General features: G+C 41.9%; 1 protein-coding gene across 3 annotated transcripts in view; it reads right to left on the bottom strand.

Moving 5' to 3' along the window:
* The window catches only part of CACNA2D3 (calcium voltage-gated channel auxiliary subunit alpha2delta 3), a 1,029,735-nt gene that overhangs the window by 303,625 nt on the left and 699,618 nt on the right, over nucleotides 1-26,492 (bottom strand). For all 3 annotated transcript variants that reach the window (XM_077278410.1, XM_077278408.1, XM_077278409.1), the window contains 6 exons: nucleotides 19,166-19,249; nucleotides 8,007-8,078; nucleotides 2,312-2,373; nucleotides 1,173-1,240; nucleotides 616-661; nucleotides 430-527 (listed from right to left, as the gene is read on the bottom strand). In XM_077278410.1, coding sequence (XP_077134525.1) covers nucleotides 430-527; nucleotides 616-661; nucleotides 1,173-1,240; nucleotides 2,312-2,373; nucleotides 8,007-8,078; nucleotides 19,166-19,249 — 430 coding nt within the window. The remainder of the gene's footprint in view (nucleotides 1-429; nucleotides 528-615; nucleotides 662-1,172; nucleotides 1,241-2,311; nucleotides 2,374-8,006; nucleotides 8,079-19,165; nucleotides 19,250-26,492) is intronic.

Below are 26,492 nucleotides of genomic sequence, written 5' to 3'. Positions count from 1 at the left end.
TCGATCTTTCATCACGTGATTGAAAACAGACTAGCTGAATCTTTCTAAGCTCTATGTAGAAACAGGGGGTCTATTTTCCCTGGGTGAGTCATCACTGGAAAAGCTGGGTCAGGAATTGAAGAGAAGGATGACTCAGGCTGGGAAAACTGATCTCCTGTTTCTACATAGAGCTTAGAAGGATTCAGCTAGTCAGTTTTTAATCACGTGATGCCATAGATCTAATGGAAAAGAGAAGAATTAGATGGGTAGAAAGGTAAAATGAGCAATTGTAAGTACACATTTGCTGTATAATATGATGATGGCAATATGTTAAAAGGAAAAATGTTGATGGGAGTGCTCCTTTAACATAGGAAAAACATGGCACAAAAAAATGACTGCAAGTCAATGTTGGTACAGAAGACATTAATTTGCCCTTTTATCATCACTTACATTGTAATAATGGCTCTTTTCCTGTGAGGTATTTTTTAATAGCTTTTAACTGAGACAGATGGCGGTGTTCTGGGTGCAGGTCAGTATTGCAGTAGGTCCTACAAAAAAGAAGCTGTCAGTCATCCATCGATATTTTATATGCACAAACCAACTTCTCGATGGTGTCATATCAGATACTATACTCACCACTCATCGGCTAAGGAAACATCAGGATGTTCTAAATCATGTAAACCTGGAACATTCCAAATAGAATAGAAAAGTATCAGAATTTTTTCATGCATGTTGACGTGTTCAAGGTAAAATGAGGCTTCAAGAGCAGAGGTTTCAAATATATAACAAGACCTGATCTAAAGCCTCATTCAGATGTCTGCGAAACGTGGTCCAAGAACAGACCTACATGCACGGACCAGCTGCCGGTCTCCTGACCAGAACTTGACAGTCTCACAGACTCATTAGGCTGATGAAGTCAAATCGAGAGTCTCACGGCCAATCCATAAATCCCAAGTCCATACATGGACCATATGAATGAGGTTAAAACACAAGTAGGAAAGCATCCTTTTTCTTCTGGAAAGCATTCATTTCCATCTTTCCCCTAAATTGCATTGACAATAATAGTTTGTGTACAACAGGTATCCTTAAAAAAGACTCACTATGCGTCCAAAAATACTCCATGGAACATAAAAACATTACATAAAAAGTCCATATCCCGATGACCAAGGCTATGCAAATGGTTTTGTCTTTACCTTCTTCTACAGTGACATTTCCTCTGAAGAAATATTTGCCGTGTCCTCTTGAAAGAACCACTCCTAAGCTGAAAGAGAAAAGATCAACCAGTGCAAAGGATATAACAATACATGTGATTGTTCCATACAATAGCCCAAAGATCCCAATTTTTATTTAGTGTAAATTAATTATTCATGGGACTCGGTCCTTTCTTAAATGGTTATTCCCATCTTGGTCTTTCATTTGACGGGAATATTTCCATCCAGGCTTGGACCACTAGAGTTGGCGATAAGGAATCAGTCAAGAGTGGCTGCATTATGGTCTTTCGAGAACCCCCACTTAATTCTGTCAGAGTGATGAAAACAATGTAGCTCGAACACCCTCGGATGATTCCATAGCTTCATGTCTAGTAGTGGAATAACCCTTTAAAAATGTATCCTCATGTTTTATGCAAAGAAAGCTTATGGTACTACTCTGTCATCTTCTCCCCTGACCATCAGTCGGCCGGCGCCCCCACACATGTTAGACTTTAGGCCAAATTGGTTGATATATACACATAAACTAGTCTAATGTGTATGGAGGGCTTTAGACTCCCATTCACCAAGACTGGCACTTTGCATACCAATTTTGATGCAGAGTGCGCATAAGTAAGAAGCTTCAAAATCATTAAGAGGCAGGGGTGTTTTATTGAATTTCGTGCATCTTTTACCTTATGTGTGTCAATGAAAGAACCGTGCACCAATCAGGGACTGGAGTAAATTTTTGTTGTAATTTATGACATTGCTGTGGCGTAAATTATGATGAATTTGATGGCCGTGCTCGACCATGCCCCATCCCTCTAAGCTCCGCTGAAATTGGTTGAGATAGCTGAGATTGGTGTAGAAACCAGCAAAAGTTGTGCAATTTAATGCGCAAAACTTTGCAGAATTTCCAACAGTTTTATGCCAGACTGTTGATTAATTTGGGCCGTAGTGTCAGGTCTGTACAAGTTTTCAGGATATAAAGAAGAATGATCCCTATTACTTTAGTAAACAGAAATTCTGACAATTGTGGGAAATTCTAATACAAATGTTAAACACCTTGTCAATAGATGGTGAGTAACATTATTTTCCATAAACCATAAACATTTCAATAATACCAACAAGACTTAGGTAAATACCTAAATGGGGTGCCTTTGATGTCAGTATAGTAGTAGTCATTTGTCATCATCAAGACTCGCTTCTTTAAGAGAAAGGAACAAATACATATTAATTTAAAAGAATGCATTGGGGTCATAAATTAATATTTTTGACCTTCAATTTCATTTTATCTACAACTGATGGACATATTAATAGAATAGTTTTCTATCTATCTTTCAAGAAAAAGGAGAGCCAATTTTTTTAGCACAATCTCAGCCCACCTCGCCTGATTGACAGTTCTTTGGTGTCCCTCCTCCATGCTGCTGTTGTTATCTTACACTGCTCGGCTTGAAGTACTAGATATAATCATACAGATGCCAACAAGCATTAACTCAAAGGGAATCTGTCACCACACTTGACCTGCCTAAACTATTAATATGGGCAAACAGATTATAAAAGGAGTCATATCTGTATGCTTCTTTTCAGATGCCTTGTTGTGGATAAATCATCTTTTATCACTTTATATAAATTTCCTTTACACTGACATTCCCACTATGGTCATGGGTGACTTCAACATCCCCATTGACACTTCCTACTCAGCTGTTTCTAAGCTTCTATCTCTCACTTCCTCCATTGACCTAGGTCAATGGTCTTCCACAGCCATTCACAAAGATGGCCACACACTGGACCTTATCTTCACCCTCCTCTGTTCCCTATCTAACCTCTCTAACTCACCTCTCTTTATGACCACAACCTACTTACATTCTCTTCCTTCTCCTCTCCAGGTTCACAATCTCAACTCCACAAACTTTCACACACTCCTGGAAATCTCAAACATCTTGATCTACACTCACTCTCTGAACCCCTTTTCCGTTTTGCAGACATAAGTTCCTTACACAATGCAGATGTTGCTGATGCTTTATTAAACCCCACAGCAGCTGCAGCTCTCGAATCAGTCTCCGTCTCACACAAACCAAAGTTGCAAAGTCAACAGGTAACCCAGGTACACCAGCCTGACTAAAGAACTGAGGTAGGCTTCTAGTGTTGCTGAGCAGAGATGGAAAAGATCCCATGCAAACAAGGCATTCATCATATTCAAGCAGTCCCTCACTACTTTCAAGTCCACACTCACTGCAGCAAAACATACATACTTCTCATCTCTCATATTCTCCCTGTCTCACAACCCTAAACAGCTATTCGACACTTTCACTTCATTCTTCTTTTTCACAGCACTCCCTCTCTCTCTTCTCATCTCAGCTGAATACTTTGCCTCATTCTTCAAGCAGAAAATTAGTAGCATCAGACACATCTTTTGCATAAAGTCCCCACAGCCCCTCGTCATAACTACCTAGCCCTCCTACTCCAAAATCAGCTTTTCCACAACTACAGAAGATCAACTTTCTTCTCTACGCTTCAAATCACATGTTGCCACCTGTTGACTTGACCTGATCCCATCCCACTTCATCTCAAATCTCACCACAGTATTCGTCCCAACCTTAACTCATCTATTCAACCTGTCTCTAACAACTGATGTCTTCCCGTCATGCTTCAAACATGTCTCGATCACACCGATCCTCAAAAAGCCCTCCCTTGACCCATCCTATCTTTCTAGCTATCGCCCCATATTATATCACTCATATGCCTCAAAACTACTGGAACAACATGTCCATTTGGATCTGTCTTCTGATCTCTCCTACCACTCCCTCTTTGACATCTTACAACCTACTTGCGACCTACTAACTGCTAAATTCAAACAAAACTCTGTCTTCCTCCTCCTGGACTTGTCCTTTGTCTTTGACACAGTGGATTATTCCCTCATAAAGATTCTCTCATCTCTTGGCATCGCAGACTTTCCACTATCTTGGATCTCTTGATACATAACAGACCGGACATTCAGCGTCTCCCACTCACACACCTCCTCCTCACCTCGCCCCCTATCTGTCTGTGTCCCCCAAAATTCACTTCTAGGACTCCTGCTCTTCTCAATCTACACCTTTGGCCTGGGACAGTTCATAGAGTCCCACGACTTTCAGTATCACCACTATGCAGATGACACACAGATCTACCTCTCTGGACCCGATATCACCTCCTTACTAATCAGAATCCGACAATGTCTGTCTGCTATTTCATCTTTCTTCTCTGCTAGATTTCTAAAACTTAAAATAGATAAGACAGAATAATGAATAGGAAATAAAATATCAATAAAAGTCAATATCATTCCACATAAATGCATCGGTCAGTGGGAATGAAGATTTCGAAGATAGACATTTTCATTGAAGAGTAAATGTTTGAATATTTTTGACACATTATAGCCCCTACCCAATGGTGTTAACCACTGGCAGTACAGGTTGTGAGATATATACCGTGAAGAGCAAAAGGGTAACAATGTTTTGAACTTTTGACTTTCAGGTTCCATATCTCATTATCTGCTTCTGCTTTGAACATGAGACTACCGTAATTTAATTGACAATCATCTTGGATATCTCATTTTTAAATTTGACTTGTAACTATTTAGCATATGATTAGTTATGCAGATTCTTTTCATGTCACTGCATTTTTGCTCCTATTTTGCTTCTAAACATCTAAATTTTAATTTGCATTATTCTGTTAGTATTTTGTAAATCAACCTTTGGCATTCAACAATGCCTGAATCCTTTTGAGTATGCTCTCAATCAGATTCAAACATGTGTCTACCGGAATTTGATCTCAGATCTCTTTTACACATTCTCAAAGTTGGTACATACGGTTGACTCGCTTGGATATGTATACTGATTTTCTTGAATTCTACCCACACGTGTTTGATTGGGTTGAGGTCTGGGGACTGTGGGGGCCAGTCCAGGACCTCTACTTCATTATCATTGAACCATTTCTGCACCAATCTCGACGTATGCTTCATGTTGTTGTCCTATTGGAACACTATGTCATCCGTTTCAAACCCATAGAACTTGAGTATACGAAGTATCTCATCTTGTAGGATACTCACATATGGCTCAACATTGAGACCAACATCAATCATAGTCAAGTATCCAATACCTTTGCCTGTGAAACACCCCATATCATCAGGCTTCCTCCGCTGAACTTGACATTTACTTCAATTTCTCAATCCGTTAGCCCCTTTTTCCCTTTTTTCTTTCAGACCCATTTGCACCTATCAGAGCCTAGTCTATTGACTTTTGTGTCATTGCTGCAAATCATGAGTTTAATATCTTCAAATGTCCACTTTTCCTACTTGTTTGCAATCTCAAACCAATGCTTCTTATGACAATATTGAAGTTGAGGCTTTTCACCTTTTTTAGGTCCACCATTCAAGACATGTGTAATGTGCGCTGCACGGTGCTTGCATTGACATCTGTGGTCTCACTATTATGAAGCATGTAAGCCACCTCCACTGCCGTGTTTGTCTCGCCAGAACTGATAGACCTTTTATTGAACCGTCTTGTTGACTCCGATATTTTGCCTGGATGTCCACCTTTTGGCTTCTGAATAGATGGACTTCATTTCATATTTTTCCAACAATCATGACACTCACATGATGCAGTTCAGTAATGTTCTTAGCCAAGAGACAGCTATCGATGAGTTGGATGATGCCATTTCTCCTGTCTTGGGAAATCGTCTTCATGACTGCTCCTTAATTCGAACCAGTGACCTTTCCTTTCACTTGGAAATCAACCGAATAACACACTGAGCTATTAGGGAATGTGAGAACAGGTTGTATTTTGTAGTATTCAAAAAGAAAAATATTCTTCTACTACCAATCGCAAAACAGAACAAAGCAGTGATAGGACAAGAATCTGCATAACTAATAATTTGCTAAATAGATGCAAGTCAAATTTATGTATGAGAAGATTGTCTATTAGTGTTGAGCGATACCGTCCGATACTTGAAAGTATCGGTATCGGAAAGTATCGGCCGATACCGGCAAAGTATCGGATCCAATCCGATACCGATACCCGATACCAATACAAGTCAATGGGACTCAAGTATCGGACGGTATTCCTGATGGTTCCCAGGGTCTGAAGGAGAGGAAACTCTCCTTCAGGCCCTGGGAACCATATTAATGTGTAAAAGAAAGAATTAAAATAAAAAATATTGCTATACTCACCTCTCCGAGGGAACCGGCACCTTACCGAGGGAACCGGCAGCGTTCTTTGTTTAAAATTTGCGCGTTTACTTGGTTACGTGAAGTCCCGGCTTGTGATTGGTCGCGGCGGCCATGTTGCCGGGACGCGGACCAATCACAGCAAGCCGTGACGTAATTTCAGGTCCTGCAGGATTTTAAAATTACGTCCCGGCGTTGTGATTGGTTGCGCCGCAGTCACATGGGCGACGCAACTAATCACAAGCCGTGACGTCACGGGAGGCTGGACACGCGCGTATTTTAAAATGCGCGCTTGTCCAGCCTCCCGTGACGTCCCGGCTTGTGATTGGTTGCATCGCGGTCAACCAATCACAAGCCGGGAGGCTGGACGCGCGCATTTTAAAATGTGCGCGTGTCCAGCCTCCCGTGACGTCACGGCTTGTGATTGGTCGCGGCGGCCATGTTGCCGGGACGCGGACCAATCACAGCAAGCCGTGACGTAATTTCAGGTCCTGCAGGATTTTAAAATTACGTTCCGGCGTTGTGATTGGTCCGCGTCCCGGCAACATGGCCGCTGCGACCAATCACAAGCCGGGATGTCACGGGAGGCTGGACACGCGCGCATTTTAAAATGTGCGCGTGTCCAGCCTCCCGTGACGTCCCGGCTTGTGATTGGTTACGTCGCCCATGTGACCATGACGCGCCCAATCACAACGCCGGAACGTAATTTTAAAATCCTGCAAGGACCTGAAATTACGTCACGGCTTGCTGTGATTGGTCCGTGTCCCGGCAACATGGCCGCCGCAACCAATCACAAGCCGGGACTTCACGTAACCAAGTAAACGCGCGAATTTTAAACAAACAACGCTGCCGGTTCCCTCGCTGAGGTCCGGGCTGCGTCGGAGAGGTGAGTATAGCAATATTTTTTATTTTAATTCTCTCTTTTACACATTATTACATTAATGTTGTTTCGATACCCGATACCCGATACCACAAAAGTATCGGATCTCGGTATCGGAATTCCGATACAGCAAGTATCGGCCGATACCCGATACTTGCAGTATCGGAATGCTCAACACTATTGTCTATAAATGATGGTAGTCTCATGATCACAGCTGTAGTACATGGTGAGATATATAGCCTGAAAGTTCAAAAAATTGTTACCCTTTTGCTCTTCATTGTAAGTGTTCAGCTTTTCTTTAAGCATCAGTACTGGTTAAATACAAAGTACATAAGTTTGTATACCATCCTGCTCACACTCTGAGAATAAAGTAAGCACTTTTGTCTCTTTGTTGGAGCAATCGGTGGAGGTCTCAGAACCCAGATCCTATTATTGAATCCTAATATTTGACCCATTCATATGTGTGGAAAGCACAGTTACTTAGTGGTCCACACTGTGGCCTTGCAGCGCTGGGGTCCTGGGTTCACATCCCACCAAGGAAAACATCTGCAAGGAGTTTGTATGTTCTCCCTGAGTGTGGGAGGAAACCAGAGATCCCGGAGGAACCCCACACAAATACAAACTGATAGGGAATGTAGATTGTGAGCCCAATGGAGACAGTGATGATGATGTATGTAAAGCGCTGCGGAATATGATGAAGCTTTTATATGTGAGCATAATAGATATATTTAAAAACTATTGTATATGGAAGCCTTACCCCTTTGTCCACTGTCTTCTTCACTTCCATGGAAAATTTTCCTGTTTTTCTATTTACCATTGCATTTCTCAGCTAGAAAAAAAGGAATATATGATCACATCTGACTTTATAAACTGTACAAAGTAATATGTGCTGGGATGATTATGTAACGAAAATGTGAAAACTCGAACCATACATTCCTGCTGCCAGCAACTAAATCAATTTCAACTCTGTAGAACAGAATGATGATTTGGAAAGGAAACAAGAGATTCAATAACATTTATTGGGGACACCCAAGTAGTGAAGCTGGGGAACCCAACCATCTCGTTGCTGAGCGCCTGTAGTCTCCTATCACTCAAGTCCTATTGATCTTCGTTTTATTAGATCACATTGCAAAAATTCAAAATATTGATCACTGATATGTGCCAGGGAAATGTGCCCATCAGAAACAATTTAGTGGAATGACTCAGTCTCTGCTAAGGCTGGGTGTGATGTTTTGTAGGACTATTTTCCATGTTGTGAATAAAACCTAAAGAAACCTTTAAAGGAAAGAAAATATAAAATCCAAGAAAGAATTGAAAGTAGACATTAACCATTAAAGGACAAAAAACTTTTTGTATTATTATTTTTCCGTTTTGCACTATGGCAGTCACAACTTTTCAATTTTTTTTCACACGGCAAGGCCATATTTTATGTGGGGAGAGAAATTAATAATATTATTATTATATTTTTTTGGTAAAGTACTGTTGATTCCAATGTGCTGTACATGTGAAGAGTGTTTACATACAAATACATTAACTTACAATGAACAAACTAACAATTACAGATTGGTACAGGAGGGAGAGAGTTTTGCCCTCGCGGGCTTACAATCCACAGAGTAATGGGGAACAAAATAGTAGATTGGAGGGTTGCAGCAGCTCTGGTAGTGGGGAGGTGGCAGCGGGGCATTGCAAGTTGTAGGTTATCCTGAAGAGATGAGTTTTCAACTTATGCCTGAAGGATCCAAATGTGGGAGACAATTGGACATGTTGAGGCGCTGAATTCCACAGGATTGGGAATGCTCAGGTAAAATTTTAGAAGCGAATTGGTGAGGAACGTAGGAGAGCAGAACTGAGAAGGCGGTCTTGCGAGGACCGGAGATAATGTTTGGGAAGATATCGGGAGATTAGTTTGGAGATGTATGGAGGAAACAGACTATGGGTGGGTCTTGTATGCAATTTTTAGTCACTTAAACTGGATTGGTTAGAGAACTGGAAGCCAGAGAAGGGATTGGCAGAGGGGAGAGGTGGAGGAGTAGTGGGGATAAATCTGCCAACGGAGTTAAGGATGGACTGCAAAAGTGTTAGTTGGAAATCTGAAATAGTCGAATTATGAGCTGTACTTTATATCTGTGTTTTTTGGTACTATACATGAGGATATATAAATATTAAGGTTGGAAAAAAATCTTCAAAAAGATTTATTATTAACATATTATTGGAGCTATTCGAGCATGCCAAAGTCACTTGGTTAGCACCCGAGCATGCTCAGATAGCATCTTATCCGAGCATGTTCGCTCATCACTAATTATCATATCTATGACCAGAAAATGAATATTCCATAGATTGTGATCAATGGTCAATTGTATCTCCAACATTTACATGCAGCCTCCCTGCTGTGTGCATCAACCATCCAGACTTAGGGTACTGTCACACCATGCAATTTTCGTCGCTACGACGGCACGATCCGTGACGTCGCAGCGTCGTATGAGTATCGCTCCAGTGTCGTAGACTGCGGTCACACTTTGCAATCACGGCGCTGGAGCGATGCCGAGGTTCGCTGGTAACCAGGGTAAATATCGGGTTACTAAGCGCAGGGCCGCGCTTAGTAACCCGATGTTTACCGTGGTTACCAGCGTAAAAGTAAAAAAAAACAAACAGTACATACTCACCATCTGATGTCTGTCAGGTCCCTTGCAGTCTGCTTCCCGCACTGACTGAGTGCAGCCGTACAGTGAGAGCAGAGCGCAGCAGTGACGTCACCGCTGTGATCTGCTCTCACTTTCCGGCCGGCGCTCACAGTCAGAGCGGGAAGCAGACTGCAAGGGACCTGACAGACATCAGATGGTGAGTATGTACGGTTTGTTTGTTTTTACTTTTACACTGGTAACCACGGTAAACATCGGGTTACTAAGCGCGGCCCTGCGCTTAGTAACCCGATGTTTACCCTGGTTACCAGCGAACGCATCGCTGGATCGCTGTCACATACAACGATCCAGCGATGACAGCGGGAGATCCAGCGACGAAAGAAAGTTTCAAACGATCTGCTACGACGTACGATTCTCAGCAGGGTCCCTGATCGCTGCTGCGTGTCAGACACTGCGATATCGTAACGATATCGCTAGAACGTCACGAATCGTACCGTCGTAGCGATCGTAATTGCACTGTGTGACAGTACCCTTAGGAATGAATAAAGATAAAATATTAACATAGGGAATCCCTAAGTGCAGGCTCGGACTAGCTCACAGGGAAACCGATAAATTCCCTGGTGGGCCGCTAAGCAGTAGTTGGCTTAACACATTTGATTCGCTATGTACAGACAAAAGCAGCAGCTCATCATTCACTCAACAAACTACCTAGCTTCTTACTACATAGAAACATGGGTACATTTGTGATTGAGTGTAATGTAATATATGCATGTAGCTGAACATCGGACCCCAGAGTCAAAGTTACTGGTGGAGTCTTACCACCCCTGTCCAACGCTGCTAAAGCTAATAGCAAAACATCAAAACTTTGGAGAGACTTTCGATTACTTTTTAAATAAAATGGCTGTTCCCTGGTGTCAATAAATGTAAATGCACAGTAACAATAAAATAAAGAAATAAAATTAAAGCAAATACTAATAAAAGTTCTAAAGGTTTATTATCCCTTTAAATGTACAGGAGACCTTTTTTTATATTAAAAGTGTGTACATAACTTCCACTATAATAGACACAAAAAATGTTTTTTGCTCTTAAACTGGACGCTACCCAAATAAAAGATATCAATTGTACACAATAGTCTATTCAAACACTATATTCAAATACAACCTGGCTCCAAAGGGTCTATAAAAAGGGACCCTGCAGCCGAAATTCTAAGTCGCAACCGCCGTTTACGCTGCGTCTGCACTCTGCTCAATTAACCTTCGCCATAAATGTTTCTCCCATTCACAAATGAGATCAATAGCCATTTATTAGCATTTCTTTGCCGGGCTATTATGAGTCTGTGCCTTCCCTCACACCTATAATTTTTTTTTGGAGTTTCATAATATTTTATGTGTAAGTGCTTAATTATGGACGCCAGCACCATCATTAAAGCAGCATGAGAAGCTTTTTGAAATCATCAATTAAAGACACATTGTGTAATGCAATTTTCCAGTACAAAGGGGAAAGTAGTAAAAAAAAAAGGCTGAACGTGAGAGCAGCAGAGCGAGGGGTTTTCGGGCAGTGCCGAATAAACACAGACGGCCTTTGTCAACGCGAAGAAGTGAATTTTCAGCGGTAGATGAACCTGTGTTACCAGCAAAACACAAGCCACTTTATGTGCCTTATTTCCAGATTTCGAGTGTAAACCTCCAGTGCGGTTGGCGTTAGGGGGAAAAGTGAGCGTAATCCTGGCAGTGGCCCATTATGTATGATTGAAGAGCGTGACAAAGGACAATCAGCCCAGCTAGGCATCCTTATAAACTTTAGTTAAGGGTGAAAACTTTTCGTCATGTTCGGTGGGTTTATGGCATTAAAATTTAGCATTTAAGTTTTGTGCCTAACCATGCGGCCCCGAATAATCAGCCTGAGAAGTACATGGTAGAGTGTTCCATGCACATCTGGATCATAAAGAGGAGCCTCCGGACCCTGGGACTCCAAACAATCCTGGGAAGCGTGAAGCAGACTGATTGTTCTGTTTTGCTAATGTTCTACACATTAAAATGGAAATCATTCTTCGCTACATATGGTTAGTTTCATAGAAAAAGTTAAAGTTGTTAGAAAAAGTTAAAGAGTTTGTAATATTAGTATTTGGTAACTTATAGTGCACTGGGTCTATATAAATAACACAGAGCCTGACACCATTGCAGTCAAAAAAATTGTCTAAAAAAATTGACACAGAATTTCTTAGGTTTGCAATTTTACAATAGGTATACGTCTGTGAAAAAAAAATAATGGAGGAAATATACTAAGCTAGATGGTCCAGAATTTTGATTAAATTCGTGACACAAATCCATACTTCATGCCCTCCACCAAATTTATTATGTGTTTTGGACACTTTTGTGTCTCGCTTCAAAAGAAGTGAGTTTTAGTAGCAAAGAGGAGCAAATTAAATGAAGCTGGGATCATACCCCCTGGCATGAATCATTAAGGGATTCATGGCACTCTGGGCCTGCTGAAATGTAAATGTTGTTTTGTCCTTTTGGTCCAGAACTTTCAGGCTGGTCAGCTGATGTTGCTTCGTAACTGATCCTATGTTCCTTTGAATAGTTGTATGACCCATCAGCTGATCGTCAGTTATAGAGTTCTTCTATGCAGACCAGCTATGGGTGTGGAGCTTTCCTGTGATGATGGTTTTGCTGCTGTGGGAGTTGAGATTCCTGGTGCAGTTGTCTCTGCTGCTGTGGAGATTAGCAGCAGAGTTGGAGCTGAGTGTTTGTCTCTTCCCTTGTGTGTTACCATCTGCAGTGGTGAGGCTAGCATCCTTGCCGGCCAGTGCACTAGTCAGGCTACATTGAGGTGACAATCAGGGACAAGGCACGTGACGGCAGTGGGTGGAAGGACCCGCATAGGGCGTAAGGGGAGCTTAGAGACAGGCACAGGTTAGTGTCAGGAGGTGTCCCATCCCTCATCCCCTACCATTACAGCCTTCCTCTCCCTTTTCCATCCCATCGAATTTATATGCTGTGTTGTCCGCCAAACATACCCGTGTCCATGCTTGACACCCCCAGATTCAATGTGCATGCCTGTGAACCCGATAGTTAGTGCGCAAGCGTAGGATTTACTGGGTGATTGCCGTGATGTCAGGGCAATCCAGTCAATCAGGAGGCTGCAAAGGGCGTGAATAATTTGAAGAGGACTGTGACTGAAAGGATAGAAAGTGCTGCCCCTATGACTGGAAGAGAAGGTATGTGATGCAATCACCTCAGGATAAAATGTGTTTTTTTTTTAGATAAATGGTGAAAACACGATGTTAGTGATGCACATTGCATCACCAACAAGACAGAGGGCAGTTTAATATCAAAAAAGGACGTGCGAGGTTCCCTTTAACATCATTGACATTTCCTGATAATAAATTCCCTTTAATCAATATAATGCAGCTCTTAATCTCTCCTTCAACCTCTTTATTGTATTTTGTAGGTTGTGGCCTTTTGGTAATCTACTGACCATATAAAGTACTTTCTACGTGACTACCATTTAAAGGGTTTATCGGTGGCTTTGGTGTATCTTTAGCTATGAAGCTAAGAACTTACTGGCAAGTAATTGCCAATCACCTGCCTGTTCTGCCCTGCGACAGTCTGTTTTGGACCACTCCGGCCAGCGATTCTACTACTTCCAGTGTCATCACATTGATCGAGCAGCTCTTTTTCTTCAACTTTGCTCTGTTGATGGTGCATCATTGCAGATGTCATTCTGATGGACCGCCGGCTATCCGCTGCCTAACTGCCGGGAGAAGCTGTCAATCAGCAAGATATCGGTATAGGTAGCGATGCCCCATTGACAAAGAAGCCCAGAAGAGTAGGAGATAACATGAGGTCAAATGAAGCCGAAGAATCGCCGCCTGCCCATCTACTTTTCCACCAATCTTTAGTGTACTAACACATACTTCCACTTTTTTTTAACCCACGCGCTCAAGAATTTTCCAGAAGGCAGCCCCTACTCTGCCTATCCCTCATCCCGACTGCAAATTTACTTCACATGTGACTTTATACTGTCTTTCGACTTTGGATCTGATCACACTAATAAGGGAGGTATGGGTTTACTCTACTATAATACGATTATGAAGGTGTCACCATGAAAACGTACAGTATTGTTTTAATATCCTCAATCTGAGCCATTAAAAAAGAAACCTAAATATTCTTATCTGGGCAAAGTTTGGAAGTCACAAGAGCGCTCATCCTTTCTTATGACTCACTATGTAAATTGTCTCATGTGGAGACCTGCATGTGAACCCAGATCGGTGCCACTTATCCTATCCTCAAATGTTTCTCCAAATGAACATTTGCAAAGGATTAAAAAGGAATTTTAGCCATGACAAAATCCGAAGATTAAAGAAGACTCATCTAGGGCTAGCGTGATCTAGTATCAGTGGCATGTTTAATGCATTCAATTATGCACAATAACAAGAATGTCTTAAGTATTTCCAAACCACTTTTAAACATGTCCCCGCTGCCAGAAAGTGATGCCCCCCTTGGTGTACATATTTTTCAGTACAATGCATTTCTTTCTAAGAAAAGTTGCTTTGTGACCAAATGGACAAAATATTTATTTTGTAAGTAGCGCTGAACCAGACAGTATATACCCGATTTAACCTACAATACGTAGGGAGGGGTATGACACTCGCGAAGCCAAAAAAACAGTGTTCTCCCTAAGCCGCGCATCTGCACATTCGCACATCCGCGCATCCGCGCATCCGCACATTCGCACATCCACACAGCTTCCGAGCTCGCTCCACTCAGTCCCAATTCCATCTCGCACTCTGCCCGGTTCCGGCGGCCACACTTGTAAAACAGTTGCCTATCCTCTTTTTCTGTGAAATGTTCACAAATGGTGGGTACTAAGTAGTTTCTTTACTTTTGGTAAAGAATTACTGGAAAATATATTTATGCATTTATGGTATGGTAGACTGCGTGCATTTGTATGGCTAATGTGCATGTGTTCATAATGTGTGATATTTGAACATGCCTTTTTAAGGTCTATATGCATATTTTTTGTTTGCTACTGTATATGCGTGTATTATGTAAATGAGTGTGTAATGTAGAAACATTTTTGGCCACTAACATTCATCTATCCTGCTGTGGAAAGACACTTATGCAATCTGTGATGATTTGAACACTTCTATTTTTAGGAGCTGGGAAATGGACCATAAAAGTGTCCACATGTTGCTGCCTATTTAGAGAACTACACGTGACAGACACAGATACAATGGAACCATTAATGGGCCATCTGCAGTTCAATATTTCATCATAATTCACTCCTTTACGTGCCTGTGACAGAAGCTGCTTGCATCTTTGGAGGTGGAAGTGGCCCTCTTACTAGTGATCAGCGAGAGTGCTCACTGCTCGATGGTGCATTGGGTGCTCGAGTATCGCGGGTTCTCAATAGTGATGAGAGAGCATGCCCACCACTTGAACATGCATCGAGGTGCTCGAGTATCGCGGGTTCTCGATAGTGATGAACGAGCATGCTCGCCAGTCGACGGTGCATCGGGGTGCTTAAGTATCGTGGATTCTCGATAGTGATGAGTGAGCGTGCTCACCAGTCGACGGTACATCGAGGTGCTCCAGTATTGCGGGTTCTCAATAGTGATGAGCAAGCGTGCTCACCAGTCGACGGTGCACCAGGATGCTCGAGTATCGTGGGTTCTCGATAGTGATGAGAAAGCGTGCTCACCAGTCGACGGTACATCGAGGTGCTCCAGTATCGCGGGTTCTCGATAGTGATGAGCAAGCATGCTCACCAGTTGACAGTGCATCAGGGTGCTTGAGTATCGCGGGTGCTCAAACACCATGCCCTAGTCCCCACCCTTATGTTTTGTAGCTGTTAGACAGCCAATAAACATGCGGATTTTGCCTACCATACACGCTAATGCAATAGACATGTTTATTGGCTGTCTAACAGCTGCAAAACATGCGGGGTCGGGACTTCAGCATTGTCCTTGAGCACCCACAATACTCAATGCATACCCGAGCATGCCGATGCACTATCAAGTGGTGAGGACGCTCTCTCGTCGCTACCCCTTACCTCTTGGGCACTTGTGTGGCTGCACAGGTTGCACCAATGGTATGTCCACCCCTGAACGCATACACACTATGTTCCAAATTATTATGCAAATTACATTTTTATAGGATTTTCCTAAATGGTCGGTGCAAATGACAGTCAGTCTAATAAAAGTCATCACCCGTTAGAGTATACATCAAATTTTATTGAAGAAACCTCCCAATGATAACAGTATAATCTCCAAAATGAATAAAAACTGAAAATGCACTGTTCCAAATTATTAGGCACAGTAGAATTTCTAAACATTTGATATGTTTTAAAGAACTGAAAATGCTCATTTGTGGAATTTGCAGCATTAGGAGGTCACATTCACTGAACAAAAAAGCTATTTAACTTCAAAACCTCCTAACAGTTACATGTTAACATAGGACCCTTCTCTGATGTCACCTTCACAATTCTTGAATCCATTGAACTTGTAAGTTTTTGTAGAGTTTCTGCTTTTATTTCTTTGCATTAAGTCAGAATAGCCTCCCAGAGCTGCTGTTTTGATGTGAACTGCGTCCCACCCTCATAGATCTTTTGCTTGATTATCCTCCAAAGGTTCTCTATAGGGTTGTGGTCAGGGGAAGGTGGTGGCCACACCATGAGTTTATCTCCTTTTATGCCCATAGCAGCCAATGACTCAGAGGTTTTCTTTGCAGCATGAGATGGGGCATTGTCATGCATGAAGATGATTTTGCTCCTGAAGGCACATTTCTGCTTTTTATACCATGGAGGAAAGTTGTCAGTCAGAAACTCTATATACTTTTCAGAGGTCATTTTCACACCTTCAGGAACCTTAAAGGGCCCTACCAGCTGTTTCTCCATGATTCTGGCCCAAAACATGACTCCTCCACCTCCTTGCTGACATTGCAGCCTTGTTGGGACATGGTGGCCATCCACCAACCATCCACTATTCCATCCATTTGGACCATCCAGGGTTTCTCAACACTTATCAGTAAACAAGACTGTTTGGAAATTAGTCTTCATGTATGTATGGGCCCACTGCAACCGTTTCTGCTTGTGAACACTGTTTAAGGGTGGCCGAATAGTAGGTTTATGCACCACAGCAAGCCTTTGAAGGATCCTACACCTTGAGGTTCGAGGGACACCAGAGGCACCAGCAGCTTCAAATATCTGTTTGCTGCTTTGTAATGGCTTTTTAGCAGCTGCTCTCTTAATTTGATGAACTTGCCTGGCAGAAATCTTCCTCATTATGCCTTTATCAGCACAAACACATCTGTGCTCAGATACAGCCACAAATCTCTTAACAGTACGATGATCACGCTTAAGTTTTTGGGAAATATCTAATGTTTTCATCCCTTGACCAAGGCATTGCACTATTTGATGCTTTTAAGCAGCATAGAGATCCTTTTTCTTTCCAATGTTACTTGAAAACTGTAGCCTGCTTAATATGTGGAACACCATTTTTAAGTAGTTTTCCTTTAATTAAAATCACCTGGAAAACTAATTATCCCATGTGTTTAAGATTGATTTCAGTGATCCATTGAGCCCTGAGACACAATACCATCCACGAGTTTATTTGAAAAACAAAACCATTAAATCTTTATGACACAAATCCAATTTGCATAATAATTTGGAACACAGTGTACATGGTGTATAGTGCCCAAAAAGGGCTACACATGATTTCTATAAGCTTAGTGAATATGATTGGAATAGTCATTTTTGCATTTGCACCTTTTTTTATCTAGCTTTTGCTGCTTGTAACCTGTTTTCTTTTTGCGCATTATTCTTTTTTTTAAATTTGTGCCTTTTGTAAAGCCTATTTTATGCGTCCGCCTGATTTTTTTATGCTCATTTTACGCTCATTTCCATGTTTTCATCTTATTCATGAATTGAGACTTTTTCTTAATTGCGCCGTTTTTGCACCAATGTATAGTACTTTAGAACATCGGTCTTGATAAAGTATTTCGTAATTTTTTTTTCCTTTTTTTGGTGTTCATTGTGTGGCAAAAATCACCTGGTAGCATGCTTGTCCAGATCAGTGCAATTACTGTGATATTAAACTTGCATTTAAAAAAAAAATAAAATTGGGTGGCACAGTAATAAAAAATTGGGAAATCTGTAAAAAATGATACCCATAATTTTTTTTTCTATCTATGAAGGCTTGTTTTTTTTTGCTTGGTGAACTGATATGTTTATTGATACCAATCTATGGTACGTACATCATTTTGATCGCCTTTTGTTGAGAGGTGCGGCGCTAAAAAAGCAATCCTGGAATTTCAATTTTTTTTTTCTTTACGTTGGTTAATTTATTTAATTTTTTTATAGATCAGACTTTCACAAACATTTCAAAATATGCTAATTCATTTTATTTTTTTATTTTTTAAAGGTCAGAAAAGGGGTTGTGATTTCAATTAGAATTTTTTATATTTTTAAAAAACTTTTTATTTTCTTTTTTAGTCCCTTCAGGAGAAGCAATTGTTTGATCGCTTGTTTTCTATCCTGCAAAACTAATGTATGGAGGTATATGGAGACAATGACATTCTCCTATGAAGCCCAGCCACAGCTTTACTAAGATGTCAGCCATGATGGCCTTTGCATTGTGAGGGGCTGATGGGAGCGAATGAGCATGCCATTTTAATTGTGTCCTTTTAATTGTGCTGTCTTTGATTCACAGTATTTAAATGGTTAAACAGCAGAGACCTGAGAAAGCTTCTGTCACTGTTATCACAGGAAGATGCTGGCTGTGTTACACAGTCAGCACCTACCAGGCATGGTGCTGTCTGAGCTTTAAACGCCACTGCATGCATGGGCCCCCGACGCAGCATGTACTATGTTAGGAAGCGTCTAAAGCGTTCACTTATTTTTATGGACGCTTTTCATTATGGATTTTTATGGAAGTTTCAATGAAAGTTGTGCCCAACCACCATTCAGCTAAATAAGTACACTGTTTCTGGGTACGCTGTGCAAAGGCAGAATGCAGCCAATCAGTGTCGGGGGCGGAGTTTCACAGTGCAATTGACTAGGAGGTACGAGACACCTAGTCCATTAATGATAATCTCCTGCTGATAAAACACTGATTTTATTGAATCAGCAACACACAGACTAGTAAGTGACCCATCACTGAAATCAGGGTCTATGTCCCTACATCATGCTGCTTTTAGGTTACATAGCAAAAAACTGCTGACAGATTCCCTTTAAGTAATATTAATGAATTACTCATATCTTTGTGTTGACCTACCACATCATCTCGGTCTTCCCACTCTACTTCAGATAAGTCCACGCTGCTGTAATTTGGTTTCCTGCGTTTTTTTCCTTCTTCATACTGTAAGAAGACAAAAATCCCAACAATGGTCTGAAGAAGACAAAACAAAAGTCACAAAATATTATGAATAATGCTGATTCGCCTCTGTTGACAATTGTCACATTTGACACCAAGTATGGCGGCAGCACAAAGGGACCCCAAAGGACCCTATTATTAGATAATGTGACTCGTTGGCTTTGGTTCATGCTCTATTGTAAGACGGATTCTAAATAAATTCGACAATGGAAGATACAATATGGACGTTGACAGTTCACCTGTTTCAATGTCGGAGAGACTGGAGAAAGTGGAGGTGAAAGTAATAAAAATGCAGTAGAAAAACCTTGAAAGTATAAATGTGGTTTTTCCTTATCAACGCTTTTCGAAGAGCGCCTCCTTCTTCATCAGTATTAACCACAGAAGTATGTCGGAGTTATAATAGTCAGATTTTAGAATGACGGACTCGTTCCTCATGTAACCCCTATACTCCTTAACAGATCAGCCCTCTGGTCCCGAAACTCTACATCATGAAGGTGTTGTTAAAGTGTTTGCGAACATTCCAAAAATGATGAATCCTGGACATTGTCTCCGTGGAATATCTGTGGCGTCGTATTTTTAAATTCCAAAAGAACTATTTTAGCGTTACTAAGGAATGGAAGCGTTTTCTAAAGTCAGAGCACAAGTATGTTATACATTTCACCTGGCCCTTTGCCTTGAAGTCTAGACTGCAATTAGGTAGGGCAATCTATATTTTTTTGGCCAGCGTGCCTGCATTGGGTCATTACGGTATTAATTTTGGATCCTGCAGGATATACAGAGGTGCTCACACCTCTCTGTGAAAACAAGGATGTGGGAGTGCGAGTTATTTTTGAGATGATTTAGACCACAATGTTTTGCTTGATGAGGCCTGACGTTCGGGCTCTGTTATCTGTAGAGTTTTTTGGGAAGGCGTTTATGGCGACGTGGCTCGGAGGTGTCGGAGAACATCTCCAAATAGAAGACAAAATGTGTTTGTCCCGGGATGAAATCATAAATAATAATCATTTTTTTATTCGACATCACTCTACTAGAACAAGAAGATACTTTACAGAATAAAACATCGTTCTTTGCATACGACGAGGAGTGAGGCCCCGACTATCTATGGGGAAATAAGGGGGGACACAAGGGAAAAATAAAAATGTCTTCTCATGTAAGGTCCAGTCATCGATATAATAAATAAGGGCATTAAAATTACGCTGCATGAACCGGTCACCAGCATGTATACAAGTACAGATACAGAGTGCTACCGAGAACGTGGAAAGGAGAGTAGTAAGATTAGTAAGGTGAGGTGATGGGCTAGACTAATTAAATGTGTGTTTAGGGCACGCTTGAAATTGTGAATAAACCGGTAGGGGTAGTGCATTCCAGAAAACTGGTGCAGCACAAGAGAAGTCCTCGAGACGGTAGTGGGAGGTTTGGATTATAAACATTTGAGATATCAAAATAATTTTAATAACACAAAATAATAATAATTTTACAAAATGTAATTTACTTAAAGCAAACAATAATAAGTAAGAGCAACCAATCAGCGAATTATATTCTTGCCTCAATATTAAAAAAAAAACTACGGTAAATAAATAGCAATTTGGCAAAACTGACCGTAGTAAAGACAAGACTTTATCAATAACAGCCGATATTCAGGCTACTGTAATAACTTATATACAGACAGCTGTCAAAATTTAGTTTTTGCCCCTTGTCATTGGTCCGTTGGGGCTTTCGTCTCAAGCAACATGACTACCCAGAAACCAATGCAACCACATTAGCACTCCCAAAGCCAAATGTCCCTTCCTCCCTTCTGTACCGAATCTATAGTTTGCGCCCACATATATGGCACGGCTGTAGCAGGAAGAACGTACTTAATAAATTACAGAGTGCGTAGCTCCAGAAACATAAGCTGGGCACAATGTAATTCATAAAAAACATCCATTTTATTTTTTTTTTAGAATTTTGTCCAGTATGGAAAGTTATAAAACTTTGCGAATCACTTTATTAGGGGATATGTCTTCAATCCTGTAAAAAAAAAGTGGCTTCCAAACCTCTACTTTTCTGCAGCCTATTCTCCTGCCTTCAGCTGCTCTAATGTCAGAAAGTACTCATTTGGAGTACAGATGATGGCAGTGATGGCTCAAGACCTGTGTTACCTGATTGTCCTGATAAGCAGAAGTCTTAGAGGAGTAGACCGGAGCTGACCCATCACTGCCATCAGCTGTACTCCACATGAGTGCTTTTCGATATCACTGCAGCTGAAAGTTGACAAATAGACTGGGAAAAAGCAGAGATTTGGAAACCACTTACATGCAATTTTTTTATAGCAACGAAGACAAATCCCCCTAATAAAATGATTTACAAAGTTTTATAACGTTCCATGCTGGATAAAATTATTTTAAAAAAATGAAAGTTTAGTTACTTTTAAAAAAGTTTTAAAATTACTAATTTTTCAGAAAATGTCAGACATTTTCATAGCTAAAATTAAAAAATATTGACCTAAATTTACTATCAACTTAAAGTACAGAGTGTAAAAAAAAACAAAAAAAAAACAACTTAGAATCGCTGGATTATTTCAAAGAATTTCACAGTTATATCGACATAAAATGACACATTAGGTTGAAAAACGGGGCTTGGTATTGGACGCCAGAACTGGTTCTGTCATCAAGGAGCTAAAGACTCACCCCACTTTGTGCCCAGGCCTTAAATGAACCTCGAGAAGAAAAGGATCCAGTTGTACTTCGATCTAATTAAAATCAGTCCTGAGCTGTGTATATTTCGGTTTAGTATAAGGTCCCATCTAAAAGACGTCACCTGTCATTAGCAGACGCATCAATGTAACTCATATATTCTATTAAGTGTTTGCAGACTTGCTGGATCATTGTGATTTTACAGTATTTAAAGAGAACCTGACGGCAGGATCTACCCCCTCACGGTATTATGAGTGCTGTATCAGCCTCCAAATGACTTTTGTAATAATGCATTTATTATAAACTAGATGGAGGCCCAATGCTATTGCATCGGGAGGGCAGTAATGTCATGATGGGGGCAGGCTTTGCAGCGTTGAGAATCTCTCCCCCCATGTGCTCCCCACCTATCAACTCTCTTTCCCCATGTGCTGACTTCTCCCATCTGTACAGAACATACCACAGCTCCTGGGCAGGGGAGGAAGCAAAAGACAATACTGACATTACAGCAGGAGATCGCAGAGGATTCATTTTGTGAGGTAAAATATTGTTTAAAAACAGTCAGTGAAATATTTTACCTCACAAAATGAATCCTCTGTGATCCCCTGCTGTAATGTCAGTATTGTCTTTTGCTTCCTCCCCTGCGCATGAGCTGTGGTATGCTCCATAGACGGTCAGACACAAACAATTTTTAAAATGATCTTTCATTCGTGGGAATACCCCTTTAATGTGACCGGCTTCGTGTGCCTGTAGACACGTCGCACATCTGCCGCCGGGATCAGCTGAATGATTCACTGCGCAGGCGCGGAATTCACACATGGCGCAGTAAATCAGACCACCGCCATCTTTGTGCAGACAGATAGCGGCGGTCACATTAAAACTGTGCATGCGTTCCTCCTGTACAAAGATGGCGGCGGTCAATGAATCTTTCAGCTGATCCCGGCAGCGGCGTGTTCACGACGGTGTTCCGCTGGTGGTACCGCACAAGATGCTGCGTACGGCGTATACAGTGTGTGTGAGTGTTTGGTGTGTACGGCGTACACAGTGTGTGTGTGTGGTGTGACGGTGTTCCACTGGTGGTACCGTGCAAGAGGCTAATACCACCAGCAGTTTCCATATTGAGACACCCATCACTTGGGAGTCCCAATATGGTGGTTGGTGAACATCCACTGCTTGAAATTCTGGGATCTGGTCACATCTGGACGGAACAGGATGTGAAGACATTACAAGGTAAGTATATATTAAGATATGTGTTTATTTTCTGCAAAGCTGAAGTACCATTCATCCATGTGTTCCTCCTCCTTGCTCACACTGTGCTCGCTGGCTTCTCAATCGTGATATGAGGGGCATGGTGCCAACGAAGTGCAGAGATGAGTGACGGTGCACGGGACTAGTCCGGGGACAGGAGCTCCGAGATAAAACTTCAGCTTTGCAGAAAATGCACAAACATATATTTATAATAAAGGCATTGTTTCTAGAAATGAGCGCAGTTGTTCAGAAAATGTTTGCCAATATCAAATTCGGCACGAATGTTGCACATTCAAATTCCAGACCATTTTCCTCAAAGTCGGCAAAATTCGGCCAAAGTTCGTCAAATTTTTCACTAATGCTTTTGTTAGGACTTTGGCTATGGTAGTGCTGCTGTATGATGATTGAGGGGGACGGTGAGACATGTTTGATGAGAGGAGGGGGAGAGGAAAGGTAAGAAAAGCAGCGGACTGTTATTCTTTTTTTAATTAACTTAATGTGTGGAGATTCCGGCAGCCAATCAGGGTGCAGAAACCATCCACATCGTCCAAACACAAGTGCTTGTGTCATTGGCTGCCGAAGTCACATGTCCTTCTCCAAATAAAAAGCAGATATGTGGCTTTGGCGCCATTTTGTGAGTGTAACAGCGCACTAAGGCTGTAGCTGCAAGTAGTCAGATATTTTCCTAGGTGGTTTGTTCTCAGCTAGTTCAGATAGATAGGATTCTTTGTCAGATTGACCTTCCAGCATAGAAATCTGGAGTGCTAATTCTGTGGTACAGCGACCAGTCACCACTTCAGCATATAAATACTTTGTGCTAATTCTGAGGTCCAGCAACACTATCTCAGCAAATAAGGGGAAGGGTACATCCAACATGAGTGGGAAAAAGTGAGATCGTGGTGGAAGGGGGAATAGGCTTGGTGTTCGAGGTGTACTTTGGGTAGGTGGTAATGTTACTGAAAGTTCTACTGAACAAACACCAGCTCGTCGTATTACTGGATGGGCTACATGGCTCCCTTTCTTTAGCAGACACACAGCTGTACACCTTGTAGATAGTGTTGAGCATTCCGATACCGCAAGTATCGGGTATCGGCCGATATTTGCTGTATCGGAATTCCGATACCGAGATCCGATACTTTTGTGGTATCGGGTATCGGTATCGAAACAACATTAATGTAAAAATGTGTAAAAGAGAGAATTAAAATAAAAAATATTGCTATACTCACCTCTCCGACGCAGCCTGCACCTTACCGAGGGAAGCGGCAGCGTTCTTTGTTTAAAATTTGCGCTTTTCTTTCCTTACGTGAGGTCCCGGCTTGTGATTGGTCGCGTGCCGCCCATGTGACCGCAACGCAACCAATCACAGCAAGCCGTGACGTAATTTCAGGTCATTCAGTATTTTAAAATTACGCTCCGGCTTTGTGATTGGTTGCGTCGCAGTCACATGGGCGACGCAACCAATCACAGCAAGCCGTGACGTAATTTCAGGTCCTTAAGGATTTTAAAATTACGTCCCGGCTTTGTGATTGGTTGCGTCGCAGTCACATGGGCGACGCAACCAATCACAAGCCGTGACGTCACGGGAGGCTGGACACGCGCGCATTTTAAAATGCGCGCGAGTCCAGCCTCCCGTGACGTCCCGGCTTGCGATTGGTTGCGTCGCTGTCAACCAATCACAAGCCGGGAGGCTGGACACGCGCGCATTTTAAAATGGCTTCCCGGCTTGTGATTGGTTGACAGCGACGCAACCAATCACAAGCCGGGACATCATGGGAGGCTGGACTCGCGCGCATTTTAAAATGCGCGCGTGTCCAGCCTCCCGTGACGTCACGGCTTGTGATTGGTTGCGTCGCCCATGTGACTGCGACGCAACCAATCACAAAGCCGGGACGTAATTTTAAAATCCTTAAGGACCTGAAATTACGTCACGGCTTGCTGTGATTGGTTGCGTCGCCCATGTGACTGCGACGCAACCAATCACAAAGCCGGAGCGTAATTTTAAAATACTGAATGACCTGAAATTACGTCACGGCTTGCTGTGATTGGTTGCGTTGCGGTCACATGGGCGGCACGCGACCAATCACAAGCCGGGACTTCACGTAAGGAAAGAAAAGCGCGAATTTTAAGCAAACAACGCTGCCGGTTCCCTCGCTGAGGTTCAGGCTGCGTCGGAGAGGTGAGTATAGCAATATTTTTTATTTTAATTCTTTATTTTACACATTAATATGGTTCCCAGGGCCTGAGGGAGAGTTTCCTCTCCTTCAGACCCTGAGAGCCATCAGGAATACCGTCCGATACTTGAGTCCCATTGACTTGTATTGGCATCGGGTATCGGTATCGGATTGGATCCGATACTTTGCCGGTATCGGCCGATACTTTCCGATACCGATACTTTCAAGTATCGGACGGTATCGCTCAACACTACTTGTAGATAATTTTTTGAAAGGTGGAGACTCCAAGTTGGGTCTCCATCTGGTGGGTTGTCTGTAGTGGAAGGGGTCTCAGAGCACCATTATACTATTTCTACTCTGGGGAAATTGGTGCCACTTTTAGTGGTGTGTGCCAATAATTTTTTTGAAATGTGGAGACTCCAAGTTGGATCTCCATCTTGTGGGTTGCCTCTAGTGGAAGGGATCTCAGAGCACCAGGCCTACACCTGCCACTCATCCACCTCTTACTGATCAATCTGTAAGCTTGAAATGCTGGGCTAGTCCCTGTCCCATCCATCCATGCACCATTATAAAATTTCTACTGTGGGTCAATTGATTCCACTTTTCCTTGTGTCTGACTCTAATTTTTGGTAATGTTTGGACTCCAAGTTCAGTTTCCTTCACGTGTGTTGCCTGCAGCATTAAGTAGACGTCATCCTCCTCCGAGGTCTCCTGGTCACACTGTTGGTGCATTTTGCTCTTCCTGGGCCTTTAGGTCTGTCTGCTATACTGCTCACACCTGTCATACTATCTGTGCACTCATGTCTACATCATACTATTATTTTGGATGTACCTGACCTGTTTCACACCCTGCATGAAGAACATAACCCTCGCCTCGTTGCCTACATGTACTGATACTATCGCCCTTTTCCTATTTTCTTGTCTCTGGTTCCATTCTTGGCTGTTTTATTTCCAGAATTTGCATCCTTCATGCCAGGAGCGTTAATTATAAATGAGTGAATATGTGTATTTACTTACCTGTGCCGCTGAAGGAAGCTCAAAGGAAAGAAAACAGAATCTTTCCAGGAAAAGTGGCTTCGAATTTATTAAAAAAAGAAGCCCGCAGACTGAAATGATCTGACATGGCACATCCACAAA

This window comes from Ranitomeya variabilis, chromosome 8, assembly GCF_051348905.1.
Source record: "Ranitomeya variabilis isolate aRanVar5 chromosome 8, aRanVar5.hap1, whole genome shotgun sequence".
NCBI lineage: Eukaryota > Metazoa > Chordata > Amphibia > Anura > Dendrobatidae > Ranitomeya > Ranitomeya variabilis.
Note: the sequence above shows the minus strand (reverse complement) of the source record. Positions and strands in the feature narration are given on the sequence as shown.